At 45.6% G+C, this 16,846-nt stretch overlaps 1 protein-coding gene across 3 annotated transcripts in view; it reads left to right on the top strand.

Moving 5' to 3' along the window:
• The window catches only part of UNC13B (unc-13 homolog B), a 393,995-nt gene that overhangs the window by 338,776 nt on the left and 38,373 nt on the right, over positions 1-16,846 (top strand). For all 3 annotated transcript variants that reach the window (XM_077816579.1, XM_077816578.1, XM_077816577.1), the window contains 2 exons: positions 8,286-8,374; positions 13,637-13,789. In XM_077816579.1, the coding sequence (XP_077672705.1) occupies positions 8,286-8,374; positions 13,637-13,789 (242 nt within the window). The remainder of the gene's footprint in view (positions 1-8,285; positions 8,375-13,636; positions 13,790-16,846) is intronic.

Raw genomic sequence — 16,846 nt, 5'->3', positions numbered from 1 at the left:
AGATAGCATGCACCTTTGACTACTTCAGCTGCATTCTGTTCACCTAATCCATCCATACATGGAGTACTTCTAATATTACAAAGCTCTGAACAGGTTTCAAATAGTTGTTCCTGCTCTTCCCAAATGTGAAATCCTATTCCTGCCTGCATTCCTTGTACTCTCCCTAAAACATTACCCAAGGATAATGCTGTGGGATAAGGCAGCATTCAGCCCTAAACCCCTGGGCATAATACCCAATATCTTGTAGCCTCAATGGGTCACAAGCTGGAGCACAAAAGATCTGGAAAATCCTCCTTCCAGTGTGGTGTACTGCCCTGGTTTCCCACCTTGGAAGATCCCAAGAGATTCCCTAATTCAAACTACAACATAATACGTGATTGAAAAGCTCTCTTAGATCATTTTTAGAGTTTTATACCACTTTATTTTTCTCCCTTTGAGCCTGTGCAGTGGATCTCATGCTGCTAGGACAACTTGACTTAGAGGGATACAAATATTATCGATATAGCTTCCAAAAACCTCTCCCAAATGTTAGGTGTTTGGGGAAAAATAGCGTTTCTGAAATTATTTGTAGTGGTAAAAGCATAATACACAATGATGTTGTGGTGTAAATGTTGTAGGCACAGATTCTATGGTGATGGCAGTCATATATGTTCACTGATGTCACTGACATAACTTTGGAGTAACTTGTATAATTCAGGTGTCAGAGTAGCAGCAGTGTTAGTTTGTATTGGCAAAAAGAAAAGGAGGACTTGTGGCACCTTAGAGACTAACCAATTTATTTGAGCATGAGCTTTCGTGAGCTACAGCTCACCTGATCGGATGCATTCAGTGGAAAATACAGTGGGGAGATTTATAAACATAGAGAACATGAAACAATGGGTGTTACCATACACACTGCAGGAGAGCGGGCGGGGGGACCTTTTGTAGTGATGATCAAGGTGGGCCATTTCCAGCAGTTGACAAGAACGTCTGAGAAACAGTGGGGGGTGGGAATAAACAAGGGGAAATAGTTTTACTTTGTGTAATGACCCATCCACTCCCACTGTATTTTCCACTGAATGCATCCGATGAAATGAGCTGTAGCTCACGAAAGCTTATGCTCAAATAAATTTGTTAGTCTCTTAGGTGCCACAAGTACTCCTTTTCTTTTTGTATAATTCACTCATCCCTTCACAAATGCATAATGTTTTTCTGAAAGCTCTGCTCTAGGAATTATTTTGGGGAAGGCCTCCGGCCTGTGTTACACAAGAAGTCAGACTAGATGATCACAGTGGTCCCTTCTGGCCTTGGAATCTGAATATCTTTGAATGTGGCAGTCATAAAGTCATGCAAGTAAAGCATTCATGCCACCTGTGCTGTTTTCTCTTCACCCCTCATGTTGTTCTACAGACCTCTGCTTGGGAATGGTACAAACAGTCTGACAGTGGGCAGTGTAATACTTTCTATTTTCATTCGTCAGGAACGACTTTGCAGCCCACTCCTACCTTCTTCTGCCTTTCACAAGTTATGCAATCATTAACTTCTGCAGGATAAAAAAACCCATGTACTGCACTGCCCACTGTCACGAATTCTTGATATGCTGCACAAGCCCAATTAAAAGGTGTAGAAACTTAGATTTTTATGAAGTACAAGCCTCTCAGGGAAAATATCCGAGAAGAAGGATATTTACAGTAGAACATCAGAGTTACCAGAATTACAAACTAACCAGTCAACCACACACCTCATTTGGAACCGGAATTACACAATTAGGCAGCAGCAGACACACACACAAAAAAGCAAATACATTACAGTACTGTGTTAAATGTAAACTACTAAAAAAATAAAGGGAAAGCAGCATTTTTCTTTTGTATAGTAAAGTTTCGAAGCTGTATTAAGTCAATTTTCAGTTGTAAACTTTTGGAAGAACATCCATAATGTTTTGTTCAGAGTTACAAACATTTCAGAATTATGAACAACCTCCATTCCTGAGGTGTTCATAACTCTCAGGTGCTACTGTATTGAGCCTTGAGAACAAGGTCTTCATTAGACTTGTCTTCCTCCAGTTTTCATGCCCTTGGCTATCAGCTAAGCTCTATGAAAAATGCTCCAGTAAAACATACTCTCTTCTTGGTGTTCAGACAGATTTATCCCTCATTTTAAATGCTCAGTCACCTGTATGACAAACCCCAGGATCGCTGAAGAACAGCCTTGACTTTGTTATAACAGCTGTGGGAAAACATTCCTTGGGTCCAGGCTCCTGCTAAGAGCTTCTTATCCTGCTGAGTTCTTCAGTCTTGTAAGACCTCTGTCAAATCCACACTAGAGTTAGAAATGCATACTGCTGGCTTTGCTCAGCCCTCCATCTTCTCCCTTTCCTGAAAGGTGGGGGAGAAGTGAGTGATCCTTGGGACCATGTGACATAAGCCTGGGATAAAGATAAAAACCAATGTATTGTGTCTTTTTAAAGAAGGTCTCAATCTGTTTTAGCTTATCAAAAAGAAGTGAGAGGTGTCTTGATTACAGTGTATAAGTACCTATGCAGGGAGAAAGTTCTGGTACCAAGGGGCTTTTTAATCTAACCACAAAAGGCATGACAACCATCAGTAGGTGGACGTTAGTCAGACAGAATCAAATTTAGAAATAAGGCCCAAATTGTTACCAGCAAGGGGATTAACCATGGGAACAAACTGCCCTGTGCAGTGGTAGAGTCTCCATTTCTTGATGGCTTCAAATAGAGACAGGATGCCTCGTCTCTGAAAACACAGATAATACGTTTTGGCTTCATGTGTAAGGTGGGTGTTGAGAGTCTCCATTCATTGTCTGGACACTGCTTTTAGATCCTCAAACAAGAAGCTGTAGAAGTGCCAAGTATTAGTCCTACTAGAATTAGAGCATTTGTTCAGAATAAATCACCAAGTAGTCTAGGCTGTCTCATGTTTCATAGAAAGAGAACATTTTTATTAGCTTTCTTTCTCAGTGTCACGCTCCATGCACCCAGAGTGAGGGAGATTGTAAGACTCCATAAGGCAGTGGAGTTCCAGCTTCCAGCAGAAATGCCATGGTCATGATATGCATTACAATGCGCCAACTTTCTAATATTTCTTGCTGCTCCGCTCTGCAAGCCAGGTTTATTGTGCAGTCCAAGTGGCATTTCCTGTTCTCATGGATAGCTGGTACACTTGACATTCATTGACGAAGCAGCAAAGTAGATATTAGTTCCTTCAGGAGCCTTTATCAGTGCTTCACCGTATTGGCAGAGAAGAGTTTCCAGCTACACTGAAAACTGAAGGAAGTCTATGAAGGACTGTAACTTGTATAAAGAAAAGGAGTACTTGTGGCACCTTAGAGACTAACCAATTTATTTGAGCATGAGCTTTCATGAGCTACAGCTCACTTCATCGGATGCATACCATGGAAACTGCAGAAGGCATTATATACACACAGAGACCATGAAACAATACCCCCTCCCACCCCACTGTCCTGCTGGTAATAGCTTATCTAAAGTGATCATCAAGTTGGGCCATTTCCAGCACAAATCCAGGTTTTCTCACCCTCCGCCCCCCCCTCCCACACACACACACACACACACAAACTCTCTCTCCTGCTGGTAATAGCCCATCCAAAGTGACAACTCTCTTCACAATGTGTATGATAATCAAGATGGGCCATTTCCTGCACAAATCCAGGTTCTCTATTACCAGCAGGAGAGTGAGTTTGTGTGTGTATGGGGGTGGGGGGGGTGAGAAAACCTGGATTTGTGCTGGAAATGGCCCACCTTGATTATCATGCACATTGTAGGGAGAGTGGTCACTTTGGATAAGCTATTACCAGCAGGAGAGTGAGTTTGTGTGTGTGGTTTTCGGAGGGGGGTGAAGGAGTGAGAGAACCTGGATTTGTGCAGGAAATGGCCCACCTTGATTATCATACACATTGTGAAGAGAGTTGTCACTTTGGATGGGCTATCACCAGCAGGAGAGTGAGTTTGTGGGGGGGGGGGGGCGGAGGGTGAGAAAACCTGGATTTGTGCTGCAAATGGCCCAACTTGATGATCACTTTAGATAAGCTATTACCAGCAGGAGAGTGGGGTGGGAGGAGGTATTGTTTCATGGTCTCTGTGTTTATATAATGTCTTCTGCAGTTTCCACGGTATGCATCCGATGAAGTGAGCTGTAGCTCACGAAAGCTCATGCTCAAATAAATTGGTTAGTCTCTAAGGTGCCACAAGTCCTCCTTTTCTTTTTGCGAATACAGACTAACACGGCTGTTACTCTGAAACCTGTAACTTGTATCTAATTCGGATACAGAAATAGTAGGCACCAGTCTCATGCCCTTCTAATGGACCTAAATCACGTTCAGTTAATCCCCTGCAGTTTGTGTGGAGCCAGGGAATGCCAATACCAGCCATTAAGGAGCTAGTTAATACATTATCTAGACTTTTCCTTCTTATGTGTTAGTAGCTGTTCAGAAGAATCAACATCTCCATAATGACAAAGGACTTTTCTGCCACTGAGCTGAGAAATTCAGCACCACAGTTGGCTTTCCTTCCACTATCACTTAGTGACAGGTTTCAGAGTAGCAGCCGTGTTAGTCTGTATCCGCAAAAAGAACAGGAGTACTTGTGGCACCTTAGAGACTAACAAATTTATTAGAGCATAAGCTTTCGTGGGCTACAGCCCACTTCATCGGATGCATAGAGTGGAACATATAGTAAGAAGTTATATATATATACACACATACAGAGAAGGGGGAAGTTACCATACAAACTGTAAGAGGCTAATTAATTAAGATGAGCTGTTATCAGCAGGAGAAAAAAACTTTTGTAGTGATAATCAAGATGGCTCATTTAGACAGTTGACAAGAAGGTGAGAGGATACTTAACATAGGGAGATAGGTTCGGTATGTGTAATGACCCGGCCACTCCCAGTCTCTATTCAAACCCAAGTTAATGGTATCTAGTTTGCATATTAATTCAAGCTCAGCAGTTTCTCCTTGGAATCTGTTTTTGAAGCTTTTCTGTTGCAAAATTGCCACCCTTAAATCTTTTCCTGAGTGGCCAGAGTGGTTGAAGTGTTCTCCTACCGGTTTTTGAATGTTCTGATTCCTGATGTTGTGTCCATGTATTTGTTTGCATACAGACTGTCCGGTTTGGCCAATGTACATGGCAGAGGGGCATTGCTGGCACAGGATGGCATAGATCACATTGGTAAATGTGCAGGTGAACGAGCCCCTGATGGCGTGGCTCATGTGATTAGGTCCTATGATGGTGTCACTTGAATAAATATGTGGACAGAGTTGGCATCAGGCTTTGTTGCAAGGATAGGTTCCTGGGTTAGTGTTTTTGTTGTGATTGCTGGAGAGTATTTGCTTCAGGTTGGGGGGCTGTCTGTAAGCGAAGACTGGTCTGTCTCCCAAGATCTGTGAGAGTGAGGGATCATTTTTCAGGATAGGTTGTAAATCTTTGATGATGTGCTGGAGAGGTTTTAGTTGGGGGCTGAAGGTGATAGCTAGTGGCGTTCTGTTATTTTCTTTGTTGGGTCTGTCCTGTAGAAGGTGACTTCTGGGTACTCTTCTGGCTCTGTCAATCTGTTTTTTCACTTCAGCAGGTGGGTACTGTAGTTTTAAGAACGCTTGATAGAGATCCTGTAGCTGTTTGTCTCTGTCTGAGGGATTGGAGCAAATGCGGTTCTATCTTAGAGCCTGGCTGGAGACAGTGGATCGTGTGGTGTGTCCTGGATGGAAGCTGGAGGCATGTAGGTACTTAGTGGCTACTAATGGGTAATGAGGAAAAAGCTAGAAACTTTTTTAATCAATGTCACTAGCAGTCTTGTGAATCACACCTGAAACAGGGGGGTGGGGGATCAGTTTAGAGGAGAGAGAGTGCTACAGGGATCTGAGTTTGGGTCTGCAGCCCCTTGGCCAGAAGCATTGTAAAGGCCTGAGTGTTCATGCCCTGGGTGAAGTGTTGCTCCCAGATATCCTCTCTAGCCAATGCAAAACTTGGTGATACTAGGATACCGGGGAGCCATGTTCTGCTCTCTCACGGGAGGGCAGGGTCACTACTACAAGAATAAAGTAGTAAGACGCAACCTGAATGCACTCAATGCATCCTCTGTGGTAACCATGCTCTGAGAGCCACTAGCCTCTGTCTGCCAGGAGCTGGGAATGGGCGACAGGGGATGGGTCACTTGTTGATTGCCTGTTCTGTTCATTCCCTCTGGGGCACCTGGCATTGGCCACTGTCGGGAGACAGGAGACTGGGCTAGATGGACCCTTGGTCTGATCCGCTGTGGCCGTGCTTATGTAACTTCCCACAGTAAAATAACTCACCAGTTGCACAGGGCATGAGCTCAACATTCCAAGGGTCAGGAGTTGCAATGTACCGTTGCTGTCCTAGATGTGGACCTAAAAAATCCTGTGGATTCAGTACGGACACAGCCTGTAGCTATCGAAGAAATAGCAGAATATAAGGAGTGGTGGGTGATCAGTACCAGTCCTGCTGGCTTGCATTAGAAGAGAGCTGATTCTCTAGTTCAGCTGGCAAAGCATTTGTCTGAAATGTCACAGTGAGTCAGGCTGATCCTGAGTCCCACTCCCCCAGGCGGTGGGCTGAGTTCAGAGGAGTAATGGTGCTGTAAATTACACATTCTGCATTGGAGACTCTGTAAACTGATGGGGTCTTACATGCCTGGGAAATGGAAGGGGGCCGGGTGGTAGAAAGAAAAGCAACCACTAGGAGGCTGTATACCTAGCTTTGTCACCTGTGAGTTGGGCCCAAAGCCTCTAATTAGCATGGTTAGATTGGGGGCTATCTTCGTTGCTGTCTGTGTGGAGAAATAGGTGCACAGGGAATAACCTTACAAACTCACATTAATAAAGCAGGAAAGTCACTGCAGTCAGCACTTCATTCCTGAGACTCATAAATAAACCAACAGCTGCTGTTTCTTTCTCTGTTTTTGAAAGCAGATCTAGAAGACTGGTAAGCACACTTTCTAACACCTGTTAAAATCTGGATTGGGAAAGGAGTGAATCCCATTCCAAATCTCTGTATTTCCCTTGAGGCTTTCCTTTCTCTGATAGATGCTAAAGAAAACAAGCAGGGCTCCAGTACAGAATGGGGTAGCAGGAACTCCTGTTGTGCTTAATTCCTGTCTAGCTCCAATACTGGGATTTAGCCTAGAAACCTAAGCCCCTGAATTCTAGCCACCGCACTGCCATTGCAACAAGTGAATGTACAGGAGGTCTAAGTTGGAGGGCAGTCTGGAGTTCTAAAGTCCCAGTTCACAAACAGCAGAGGCATTTCATTTATGTTTAAGAACCAGAAGCGCTGATGTAACCAGAAGTGATCCTATCTCACGTTCACACAGCATTTCCAGCCCAGAGGATCCCAAAGCACTTCACACACTCTGCATGTGCAGGCATCGCTGCCCTGCTGAAATGCAACCACCTAAGGCTGGAGAGTGGCAACCACCAGCATCAGGCACACTGCACAAATGCAGAAGATCGTGGAGCAAACCAGGACTCTTAGGGTAGGGGTCAAGAGATCAGTACCGTTCATGCAGTACAGACAGGATCTCAGGGTTTAATGCGTCAGCTGAAAGACTCGCACACAGTGAACTTGACTGTATCTCAGTCTGACTCAGGAGTATTCAGGGCTGATCACTAAGGGGCCAGATCTTCATGTGCTCAGGGTCCACAACATATTTTCCAAAGTGCTCAGCACATAACCACTCCCTTTGTGACACACTGCCAGATTTTCAAAAGAGTGGGGAACCTGTGGCCTTATTCCCCATGCTCCACTGAACTGCAGCCTGAAGTCTGTGTAATGACTCTGGCGGTGGAAGGTGATGCAACTACTCTCAAATTCACACACGGAGAAACAAACCCCAGTGAAAAGCCCCACTTTAAAGAAGCCAGTCTTAAATTAAACCTATAGCCCCAAGGTGACTCAGAACCCAAAGGTATATATCGCAGTAACACAGCACAGTCTGGGTTCTGTGCCGGAAAGGTTTAAATGTTTCTTTATTTCTTAACTCCACGAGTATCAGGAAAAGGGATGACTTTGAGAAGAGGTGGCGGAAAGTAGGAGCCAAAGTAACATTTGTTCATGGCTCCCAAGTTCTATGGGGAAGTCTCTATAGCAGCCGGCCATGAACTCTACAGTGGTGCCTGGGAAAGGATGCTAGTATACACATTTTGAGGATATTTCATGTGATTTTCTACCATTTAGTCAGCACTGGGTAATAGTGCTTTGGGGAACAGCAAACCAACCTAGATTTTCCAGCTGAGCTCTCTCTTTTTGTCCACAGCTGGACCCAGAAGCAAGTGACAATCTCAAAGAGCTTCAGGTGAAACTGAACAATGTTTTGGATGAACTCAGTGTTGTGTTTGGTAACAGGTGAGTACATCTAGCTTCTATAACCATAGAAACATTCCTTTCCTTCCACTCCAGCTGCATCTCTCATGAGACTGAGATGAAAGTAAAACACATGGCAATTGCACACTGTGTTTCTGTTTTAAATCAAATTCATGGCCCTGAATTTGCTTAATTCTTCATGTGCTCAATTCTCCATCTGAAGAATTGAGAAACTTTCAGAAAATTGTATCTGTTGTGTTCACTGCTCTGCCTGGGAACAGAACATCAGAATCTGAATTGTGAAATGTATTTGGATTACATATATTGCTGATCCTGCTGCTAACAGCACTTGTGTCTCTGGGAGAATTGAGCCCTGCTCTTCTTTGCTCTGAAAGCAGTTTCCAGTTCAACATTCAGAGAGTGATATTCCTGTTTAAATGCAAACAGTCTGTTAAAGCATGTAACAGCTGAATGCTTTCTGATTGTTAAATGAGGATTGAAATCGGAAGGAAACTGGCTTAGCGTTTGTGTTTCACACTGAGACCCAGTACTCTAATGTTGCAAAGGTGGGCATTTTTTTATAGGCTGGTCAGTCATTGTCGGGACAAGCACCAAAAGTGTTGCTAGTGGCAATTAAAAGCTTTATTTACAAATCATAGATACAAACTACCTGTGGCAAGGATTGTGCGTCAGCTCTCGCAATTCTACAGTGAGCACAAAAGTTGCAGCTTAAGCAAGAATGGAAGGCTGAAGACACTTCCCCTCTGCTGGATGTTCAGGCCTCTGTCGGGAGGCATGGATTGAGTATCAACTGGCCATGAATATGTTTAGCCCGCAAATTAGAAGAAGGTTTCTAACCATCAGAGAAGTCAGGTTCTGGAACAGCCTCCCAGCAGGAGTAGGGGGGGAAACAACCTAACTAGTTTTAAGGTGGAGTTTGATAAATTTATGAAGGAATTTATAGGCTGGGGTGGCCTATGATAGCAGGAGGCTGGACTTGATGAGCCAGGAGTTCCCTTCCAGTTTTATGTTCCGAAGTAAAATATCTCCCGACTGATCCAGTCTATTAATCTTTGAAAATAACTATTCCCCACAATAAGGACTGTTCATCTCATCTATGCCCTGTAAAAAGATTAATGCAGGCACATCCAGTAGTGTAGCTCCCACTTGGGTGGTGAGAATAAAAGCTCAGCCTGACTGCTCTGCTTCCCATCCATACATTTGTAGTATTTATGATCATCAGTTACTTTGTGGGACTTGTTGACACACAGCTGCATTTTCAGCATATGAAACTGGTAACTAAGTGTGTAACTCCCATTGCTATTCATGGATGGTGGCAGCAGGAGATGGGGAGATACGAACACATGGAACTGAGTCAATGACATTCATAATTAGATGGCGGATAAGTGAGAAATCATAATTAGTGGGTTAGTATTGTTATCTGACACTTGTCTTCACAGTACCAATGTTACAAGACAATTAGGGTGGACTCTTGGCATTTGAAAATGTAATTTACAGAGATTATGCAGGATCAGCACACGTATCAGGGAGTGTTTCAGAAACGTGTGCCAGCAAGAGAGAGAGATTAACCAGTCAATGGGGTTCAGCTGCTTCATTTATTCAGAAGTGATGGCATCAAATTAAAAGTGGAAGGGCAGCTTACTGTGCAAGACAGATCTTCTCCTCAAGGATGTAACTGAGAGGTAGCGTAGGTGTCCTCGCTAGAGTAGAAAGCGTCTGTACAAATGGCAACTCCTGGGACACTTTGCACCTCTTATGCATCAGATCTGAGCTTTTTTCATGTTTGAGGGATAGCTGCAGTGGCTGAGGAAACAATGACATCTAAATTCCCTGCTCCCTCTGTCCTGAGGAAGCGCCATCACAGAGCACAGGATGATAGAGCCTGGTTTGGTCAAAGAGCCATATTTAGTGCATTACTGATGGACCAAATATAGTCTTCAGTGCAAGGATGGATAGTGGGAGAGTAATTCACCCCAAGGCATGATCCCACACCCACCTCTTCCCACCCTCACGCTGGCTTCTGGAAGGGCTGTAGGCTTCCAACCCTGTATAACAAACAATATCCCCACCCCAAGACCGGTCGGGGAGGGCGTCCGTGGCAGCTCGGATATTCCAGTACATTGTCTTCAAGAGCCTAGGTACAGATTCAAAGGGGAAGAGATGAGCTTTCTCAACAGCAGGCCTTGAGCACTCCCTTTGCTATCTACAGAGCCCCGCTTTACTGTACCGTTCCCCCAGAGAATGGGGGGCAACACCCCACAGCATGTGTTGTGCAAAAGTAACATCCATGACTAAATCTAGAGCAAGCTGGAGAACCACCTGCCACCTCATCACCTACCAAGACGATAGGCACCTTAGACACAGATACCAACGAAACAAGCCTTAATAAAGATTGGTGGTTGGTATGGAGCCACTTGCGCAGCTGAAATGGCCATTCTATAGAAAAAATGAAATTAAATCAATAAATCAGTGTCTCACATGGTCTCTCTCAACAAGTTGGCAATCCCTTCTCTGCGTCCTGGCCTGGTGTGGTTCTATCCTTAGAACACCCTTAATCCCATTCCACGCATCCCAAACATAGTAAATGTAATTCCAAACACACCTAGGTCGGGGGTTCATATTTCAATAGATCAACAGTGTGGAGACACTATTACCATCCTACTTAGTGTAACACTACACATCAGCTTTTCACACGTAATAAATACTCCAGGTTTTATAGCTCAGAGGAAACATAGCAAGGTTTCCACCTAACTGCAGGTTAGACGTTTTGTTCTTGGAGGAGAGGAGAGATGGCATATGAACCGAGGAATGCTGGAATCCTGTCCGTTGGTGCCTGAGAGACTGACACCCATAGCTCACTGCAGTGCTTGCTTTATGCTGGGCTGCCCCGTTATGTGGCAGTTTATGCACAGAGTAAGATGTAGCTGCCAACACGTAATGTTTTAGTTATGTGACCCTGCAAACCAGGAATTCTTGGGTTTCGGTCAGTTGCATGGTCATTTTCACGGAAGCTGGTGTCTTCCCCTGTGTTTGGAAACCTCCACTTCCCTGGGCCAGCTGGAGGAAAGGGTCCAGACCAGAAGACTCAGCTCACTGGGGGTAAAGGAAGCAGCTGCTGTTGGAACCTGAGAAGTTGATAATTTCTTGTTTATATACAGCCCACCCCATTCCCAAGCACAGATCCCTGCAATATGAGGCCTCTCATAGACTTTAAGATCAGAAGGGACCATCATGATCATCTAGTCTGACCTCCTGCACAACTCAGGCCACAGAATCTCACTCACCCACCCACTCCTGTAACAGACCCCTAATCTCTGGCTGAGTTACTGAAGTCCTAAAACCATGATTTACAGACTTCAAGTGACAGAGAATCCACCATTTATACTAGTTTAAACCTGCCAGTGACCCGTGCCCCATGCTGCAAAGGAAGGTGAATCTATGCCGCAATCTGACCTGGGGGGAAATTCCTTCCTGACCCCAAATATGGCAATCAGTGAGACCCTGACCTGTGGGCGAGACCCACCACACTCTGTACAGTCAATCTGATCGAGCTGCCTGTGTGCCCACAATTGGCCGCTGCAGCATTGCATGCTGGCACTCCGCTCGAGTGCCACACTGGGGCGTACCCACTCTCTCGAGCTCCGCAGCGGTGTCTGAGAGGTGAATGTGAGAATAGAGGCAGAATAGAAAGAGAGGATCCTGGCTCTGGGGTTGCTTCAATGGAGTAGGATGCTAGAAATCAGCAGGACGTTTTGATGCACTGGGGGGAGGCTGCTCCATGGTGGGGGAAGAAGGCAGTGGGAGGGTGTAGGTGGAAAAGTCGGTGGGGCACGGAGCATAGTGAGTAGCAGAAACCGAGGCTGCATGTTTTGAAAGGAGAGAGGCCCACCTATGTCACAGGTGCCCTGCTGATTCAACACTATAGGAAATCAGGCCCCTTATTTAGGTGCCCAAATACAGATTTAGGAGCCAGCTTTAGAGACACACACACCCGCCCCCATGTTCGGTTGATCTGGTATCTTGGCTGCAACCCCTAGCACTTCTTACATGTTCAAGACGCTACACAAACATTAATTGAATGCCACACTTACCATCTATTGTCAGTAATAATTGCCTTAAATATCAAGATGGGTGAGGTGATGCCTCTGATTGGATCAGCTTCTTCAGGAAAAGATTTGACCTCACCCACCTTGTCTTTCGAATACCCTGGGACAAGCACAGCTACAACTATATTGCCAACTTAAATGTCAAGGCATTTCCCTGTATTCCCAGCTGATGTGTTGAAGGCTCTGCTGCAGTATTCCCCACATTAAACCACTACATTAGATTCTTCTGGACTGTCTGCAGCAGGGGTTCTCAAACTTTTGTACTGGTGACCCCTTTCACCCAGCACACCTCTGAGTGCAACCCCCCCCCCCCATAAAGTAAAAGCACTTTTTGTATATTTAACACCATTCTAAATGCTGGAGGCAAAGCGGGGTTTGGGGTGGAGGCTGACAGCTCGCGACCCCCCCATGTAATAACCTTGTGACCCCCTGAGGGGTCCCGACCCCCAGTTTGAGAACCCCTGGTCTGCAGTAACTAGGTTGGTTGCCATCTACTGATAGTGGTTGTGACAAGCTAATTTCCCTAATGGACGTGGCTGGGATCTCTACCTGTCTACCCTTGGGAGTTCCAGACAGTTGAACTCCCCTAACCGTGGCATGTCACTTCAACAGAGAGACAGACATTGTTCACTTGGCTAGCCAAGCCCCAGTTACCGTCTTGACACTATGTATAACCCGGCCCCTCTGGCACTGGCGATTGTTTTAGTCAGCACGTGTCTTTGCTGCTGAGCACCTGTGATTTTAACCCTCTATTGTGAGGTCTGGCAATGAGCTGCATGTATGTGTCTGTCCGCAGTGCACTGAAGTTGAGCACTGGTTACGCTCCTGATCTGCGTGAAGTCATAGACTGTATATACCAGATACAGAACAGTATGCTTTTAGTTGAGTGCAGTTGTAATTCTTGCAAAAAGAAAGGGCAGCTTTTTAATTAAGTGAATGAGTTTATCTCCAACGCGATGAGACCATGTGTAGGGATCCTAGTGTCACTGCTGATATTCTACACAGTTGCTTACCCTGATAGTGTGTCCTTCTTAACAACATTGAGAAGGAAGCAATAGGGAAGGTCTTGGATGGAATCAGGAGGAGTATTGCGTAGTTAGTGAGTGCATGTTATGTTTTCATGTGCAAGAGGTGATAGCTTAGCCGCTGAATAACCTTGCTTTTCTCGTCTGTCTAGCTTTCAGAGCCGTATTGATGAGTGTGTCAAGCAGATGTCAGATATACTCTGTCAAGTAAAAGGGACCGGAAATATCCCTGCAAATGCCAGGACCACGGTGGCGCAAGATGCGGATAATGTCCTGAGGCCATTAATGGACTTCCTGGATGGAAAGTAAGAAGAGCTCAGTTCTGTATTCATACTGCCATAAAATCTCTAACAGATTGGGAGGGGTTTCTTCAGCCTTCTGGATGACTCCCTCGAGACATCTTCTCTATCAGAGTCATCCCGGAGGGTTTTTATCTTTGGAAAAGAGGCGGCTTCTGGATGACTCATTAGACTTTCTCGTTTTGAAAGTGTCAGCCAGCAGATATGATATGGTGTTTCTGTGAATCCCATGACATTCGCCAGGTATAATTTGTGATTTTGTTGCATGAGAGATGGTTTATTTTGTTGCATTTGTACTTGAGTCATTCCAACTTTTCCTCGGGTTGGATGCTGAAAGGGACTGTGTGCTTCATAGTTAGCATGCGTACACAGAAGCACTTTTACATCCATAAAGCAATTTCCATGCTTTACCTAACTACTCCTTGGAGGCAGCATCACCTTCTATTGGTGGGAAGCGGAAGTGGGAATGTTCATGACTTCTTTCCTGTCCACAGCAAGTCAGAGGCAGAGCCTGGATTATTCTTCCTGTCTGTCCTACAGAGGAGGCAAGTTCCTCCTAAATGCTGCCTGTGTCTGGCTAGCATTACCTCTTCGTTGCCTGGATTCAGCTCTGGCCAGCTGCTCTTCACCCAGCTGAGGATTTTGGCTAGGCCTTGAGAGACCTGGGAGAGGGTTGTGTTCATGCTGGATATAAAGGAGCGGAGTGTTGTCTATGGATTGCTGGCACTTCAGCCAGTGTGTTGTGTCCTCAGCTCTCCCAACGGCTTCCTATAGATGTAGCCCCGTGGGACTCTGCTGGTGAGTCTGATCTCTCTGCGCCCTTACACTGGCACGGGGATGGTCAGTGAGAGGCGAATAAGGAAACTGATCAGGACTGTTCCAGGCAAAAGGGAGTAAACACAGAGAACTGATGCTGAGTAAGGCAGCTATAACCAAGCACAAAATTGAAGCCAAGAAATACCTGGATGTGTTTCTGGAGAAGGGTGTTGAGGGCTCTCCTGAGAGAAGCAGGAAAGTGGGTTTCAAATCAGCATTCAAAGAACCCAGCCGTTGGGCCACATGGATTTTTCCTGGCCCTACAATCAGTATGTTCGCTCTTCTGTGGGAATGGGCTCTGCCAGGTAGGAATACTTGGCCTTCTCACTTGGGCTGTTGCTTAGTCTTCTATGTGTGGTGTCTCACTCAGATACACGTGGCTAGTGTTTGGAAAGAGAGAGACACAGCTGATCTACAGAAGGACGCCAGTGTGCACCCTCTACAGATGTGTTACAGCTGAACATGTGTTCCTTGAAACTAGCAGTGCCTCTGCCTTTGGACTCTGGGCGTACTTTGTTCCATTAAAACTTTACTTTTCATCTCTGGCACGAGGAGAGGAAATCAATGCAAAGTTGTGCACCCGCCTGGTCTCTGATTTCCAGCTGCAGCAGAGGTCTCAGAGGAGATGAGGAATAGAGCTCCAGCTAGGATCTCTCATGTAAAGAGAGCACGTATTTGAAAAATGAGGAAGCTTCGTTCCTGTGACTAGGAGGAGTACAATGGTCTGGAGGGTGTAAATACTCCACAGGGAGTCAAAGTGCTGAGTGGGAATGTGATATTCCTGACCCGTCTTTGGGGCACTGACTTCGGTACCTACCTCAACGCCAATGCAATCATAGAATCATAGAATAGCAGGGTTGGAAGGGACCTCAGGAGGTCATCTGGCCCATTCTTTAACTTGCTGACAAGAATACTGTGGGAGACCGTGTCAAAAGCTTTGCTAAAGTCAAGGAATAACACGTCCACTGCTTTCCCCTCATCCACAGAGCCAGTTATCTCGTCATAGAAGGCAATTAGATTAGTCAGGCATGACTTGCCCTTGGTGAATCCATGCTGACTCTTCCTGATCACTTTCCTCTCCTCTAAGTGCTTCAGAATTGATTCCTTGAGGACCTGCTCCATGATTTTTCCAGGGACTGAGGTGAGGCTGACTGACCTGTAGTTCCCTGGATCCTCCTCCTTCCCTTTTTTAAAGATGGGCACTACATTAGCCTTTTTCCAGTCGTCCAGGACCTCCCCCGATCGCCATGAGTTTTCAAAGATAATGGCCAATGCCTCTGCAATCACATCCGCCAACTCCTTTAGCACTCTCGGATGCAGCGCATCCGGCCCCATGGACTTGTGCTCGTCCAGCTTTTCTAAATAGTCCTGAACCACTTCTTTCTCCACAGAGGGCTGGTCACCTCCTCCCCATGCTGTGCTGCCCAGTGCAGTAGTCTGGGAGCTGACCTTGTTCAACTTATCGGACTGGGGAAGTGGCTGGACATTTGCTTACTTTTCTGAGGGTCACTCCCCCATTGCTTCTGAACAACTTTGAGTGTCCATCGGCATCAAGCCTGGGGTGGTCATCCCCCTTACGTTTTGTTCTTCAGACACCAGTCTAGAAGGTGGTCAAGACCACCTTCTGATCTGGATTGATACTGGGATCTGTATTGTTCGCTCAGTGGAGACGGGTTCTTGGTTATTAATGCCATGCCCTTATGCTCAGCAGCCTCCATGGAATCAATGGGCGATTCCTCATTCTATAAATCCGAATCCTCCACCTGTTCCTGGGCCAGATAAACTGACCAGCCAGTGGTATCCCCTCCTCAGCCGTCTACATTGCAAACTCAGATGGAGGCATCTCCCTTAGAGCAGGTACACATGGATCCACGTATACAAGAACCAGTACTGCACCAGGAGGTTCCAATGGCTCCGTTGCTTTCATCCTCCTCATTCAATGACTCTGCAGTGTCGGAATCTTCCTCCCCTGGCCCTGAAGATTTTAAGGAACATCAGGAGCTCTGAAGTTAAATAGCTTCATGCTTTCATCAAATCATAGAGTATCAGGGTTGGAAGGGACCTCAGGAGGTCATCTAGTCCAACTCCCTGCTCAAAGCAGGACCTAATCCCCAACTAAATCATCCCAGCCAGGGCTTTGTCAAGCCTGACCTTAAAAACCTCTAAGAATGGAGATTCCACCACCTCCCTAAGGAACCCATTCCAGTGCGTCACCACCCTCCTAGTGAAAAAGTTTTTCCTAATATC

Source organism: Eretmochelys imbricata, chromosome 5 (genome assembly GCF_965152235.1).
Source record: "Eretmochelys imbricata isolate rEreImb1 chromosome 5, rEreImb1.hap1, whole genome shotgun sequence".
NCBI classification, from domain to species: Eukaryota; Metazoa; Chordata; order Testudines; family Cheloniidae; genus Eretmochelys; species Eretmochelys imbricata.
This window is presented reverse-complemented; position numbering and strand designations above follow the sequence as displayed.